Genomic DNA, 3347 nt, shown 5'->3' with positions numbered 1-3347 from the left:
GGGGTTGGGGCGGGTGCACACACCAGCTCCAGCAGCTCCAGCTGCAGCTTCTCCACCTGCCGGTTCAGGTAGCTGTTCAGCGCGGCCTGGAACCTTAGCATCAGGGGCTACAGCAACGGCAAAGCACCGGGTTAGTGTCCGGCCCCTCCGGCCTCACAGTTCTTCTCTGGGGGGCAGGGAGGGCGGGGATGGGGGCAGGAATGGCTTCGACCCTCCCTGCGCTCACTCTGCCACCACACGGTCAGGCCCTCGAGTCTGGTTCCAGGCATTGAAGCCCGAGTTCGTGTTTTGGCAAAAGGACAGGGCAGGCGGGCGGTGGTCCTGGCACCACTGCCAGGCCGAGGGCGGCTGGCGCCCAATGGGCACTTGGCCCTTCCCAGGCAGCCACCACCTGCCTGCGGGCGAGCACAGGGCTTTCCCGGGGGCTCACCCCTCGGGCGGCCTTCCCTGCCTGCCCAAGGCGCCCCCGGGGCCCCCTGTCCCCTAATGCCTGGTCCCTGAGGCCGGCAGGGCCAGGACGGTTTGGGGACTATGAGCCTCCGAGGACAGGCTTCACAAACCGCGGCCAACGCCTGCGGAGCCCTGTTCAGTGAGCAGGTGGCGTGGGCGCGGTGCGGGCCCCGGGTGGCGTGGAGGCGGGGGCAGGGAGAGGCCGCCGTGCAGGCAAAGGGGCAGCTCTGAGCCCGGAAGGAGTTCCCTCCTTACGTGGTTGGGGTCCAAGACCACCAGGTGGGACACGTCCTCATCTGGCTCGTCGCTGCCCTCCGACCCCGGTGGCTCTGCGACCCCCTCTTCCAGGCTGAGGTGCTGGATCCTGTGCAGGAAGGAGGGCGGGGGCCCGGGCCTGGGGGACGGCCGGGACGCCGGGGCGGCCATGCCTGCGGGACAGCGAGCACCGAGGAGTTAACAGTCGCTGCCAGGCCTCGGGCCACGTGAGGGGAAGAGAGGGATGCTCCCATCGGACTGGGGCAGAGGTCTATTTTCTTTTTTCATTGATTTCCGAGAGGAAGGGAGAGACATCAATGATGAGAGAAGCCATGGACCGGCTGCCTCTGCACGCCCCCCGCTGGGGATCAGGCCAGCAGGCGGGCATGCGGCCTTGGTAAGTTACTGAAAGCCTCCAGGTCTTTGTAAGGACCGAGCGAGGGGAGGCGTCCGTGCTCCGTACACACTGTCCCTCTCGGTTAGTAATATCTTCATCTCTAGACGCACAGCGCGCAGGAAGTGAGGTCACGGGCGGGGCGTCCCTGGCCCACAAGGGGCTGGGCAGTGGCTCAGCCCGGGCACAGGGCCCTGGTACCTGGCTCCAGGGCCAAGGACGCCTCCGAGGTCAGGGACAGCTCGTCCGAGGATGGGGTCCGGCCCCTCGAGCTCGGCCGCAGGGGGTGCGGGGGGCCCCGCTGGAGCTCGTCATCGGACTCCGTCTGCAGCAAGAGCAGCCGAGTCTGAGCCCACGGGCCTCGGTCAGGGCTGAGGACTGGGTTCCACTCATTCCAGGGCTCACAAGTCAACATAATCTTTAAGGAATAGAAACTCGTTTGGACATAAAGGTCACGTGCCTGGCCCGGCCGGCATGGCTCAGTGGTTGAGCATCAACCTATGATTCTCCTATGAATCAAGAGGTCAGGGCACATGCCCGGGTTGTGGGCTCCATCCTCAGTAGGGGGCATGCAGGAGGCAGCCGATCCATGATTCTCTCTCATCAGGGATGTTTCTCTCTCTCTCTCTCTCTCCCTCTCCCTTCCTCTCTGAAATCAAGCCTACATAATAAAGGAGTAATATGCAAATTGACCATCATGCCATCACACAAAGATGGCTGCCCCCATGTGGCCACAAGATGGCCGGCAGGGGAGGGCAGTTGTGGGTGATTGGGCCAGCAGGGGAGCAGTTAGGCATCGATCAGGTTGGCAGGGGAGTGGTTAAGGGGTGATCAGGCTGGCAGGCAGAAGCGATTAGGGGCAATCAGGCAGGCAGGCAGGCAAGCAGTGGGGAGCCAGCAGTCCCAGATTGTGAGAGGGAGCCCAGATTGGTGAGGGTGAAGGCTGGGCTGAGGGATCCCCCCCCCCCCAGTGCATGAATTTCATGCCCCGGGCCTCTAGTAAAATATTTTTTTTTAAAAAAATCACGTGCCTTTTGCAAATGGTCAAAATGGAAACCGTCTACCCCATCCCCCTGGACGGGCTGTTCAGAGACCAGCAACCAGGATGCCTCACCAGTGACCACCCCCCCCTTGGCATTCAGAGCCCCGCCTTTGCTGAGCCATGTCTAACAGGATTGCCATTGGTACTTGATGTGCACCCCAAGCTCCTCACGCTGGTGACGCCCCCATGGCAGTAAGTAGCACACTGACATCAAACAGCCCTGGGGCTACTCACCGAATGGCTGAGCCTAAGTCTGGAAGCATCCTGGCCCGGCCACTCAGAGAAGCCTGCTGCCTGCTGGGCGGACTCCGAGTCCCCAGCCGTGTCCACAAGACTGGTGTCTGAGGAGGTGACCTCTATGGAGCTGGCTTTCCCCTCGGAGGACACGATTTTCACATCAGACTCCTGCTCCCCTTCCTCCTCCAGCTCCCCTCCCGTCTCCAGGGTCTCCTCGTTTTCCATTTCCCATTCGGGCGCCACTTCCCCCTCTTCTCCATCAGGCACTCCTTCCCCCTCTTCTCCTTCAGGCATGACTTCCTCCTCTTCTCCGTCAGGCACTCCTTCCTCCTCTTCTCCTTCAGGCATGACTTCCTCCTCTTCTCCATCAGGTGGGCCCTCTCCATAGGGCGGAGCTCCCCCCGGGGCTGTGGCCTCCCCATCAGCAGGCTCTGCAGCATCTGCGGCTCCTACACTGGTCTGGTCTCCGGAGGTCTCCTCCGTGGATGCCTGTGGCTGTGCAGCAGGAAAAAATCAGGAAACAAAATATAAGGGGTCTGGTGAGGTTTTTTCTTGTTTTGTTTTTATTGATTTCAGAGAGGAAGCGTGAGGGAGAGAGAGAGAGAGAGAGAAACAGCAATGATGAGAGAGAATCATTGATGGCCTGTCTCCTGCACGCCCCTTACTGGGGATGGAACCAGCAACCTGGGCACGTGCCCTTGACTGGGAATCGATACTGGGACCCTTCAGTCCGCAGGCCGTGGCTCTAGCCACTGAGCCAGACCCGCCAGGACAAAGTTTTATCCCTAACTAGGGGCCCGGTGCACAAAATTCGTGCACTGGGGGGGGGGTCCCTCAGCCCAGCCTCACCCTCTTGCAGTCGTGGAGCCCTCAGGGGATGTCCAACTGACAACTCCCATGGGGAGTGGGCCTAAGCAGGCAGCCAGAAACCTTAGCGCTGCGGTGGAAGCAGGAGAGGCTCCTGCCACG

General features: G+C 61.6%; 1 protein-coding gene across 1 annotated transcript in view; it reads right to left on the bottom strand.

Moving 5' to 3' along the window:
• Nucleotides 1-3347, bottom strand: part of CCDC40 (coiled-coil domain containing 40) — an 18086-nt gene that overhangs the window by 13262 nt on the left and 1477 nt on the right. Inside the window, exons 3-6 of the mRNA XM_015559730.1 lie at nucleotides 2376-2873; nucleotides 1301-1424; nucleotides 706-878; nucleotides 24-107 (exon numbers count right to left, since the gene is read on the bottom strand). Of these exons, the coding sequence (XP_015415216.1) occupies nucleotides 24-107; nucleotides 706-878; nucleotides 1301-1424; nucleotides 2376-2873 (879 nt within the window). The remainder of the gene's footprint in view (nucleotides 1-23; nucleotides 108-705; nucleotides 879-1300; nucleotides 1425-2375; nucleotides 2874-3347) is intronic.

Source organism: Myotis davidii, unplaced genomic scaffold (genome assembly GCF_000327345.1).
Source record: "Myotis davidii unplaced genomic scaffold, ASM32734v1 scaffold211, whole genome shotgun sequence".
Classification (NCBI taxonomy): domain Eukaryota; kingdom Metazoa; phylum Chordata; class Mammalia; order Chiroptera; family Vespertilionidae; genus Myotis; species Myotis davidii.
This window is presented reverse-complemented; position numbering and strand designations above follow the sequence as displayed.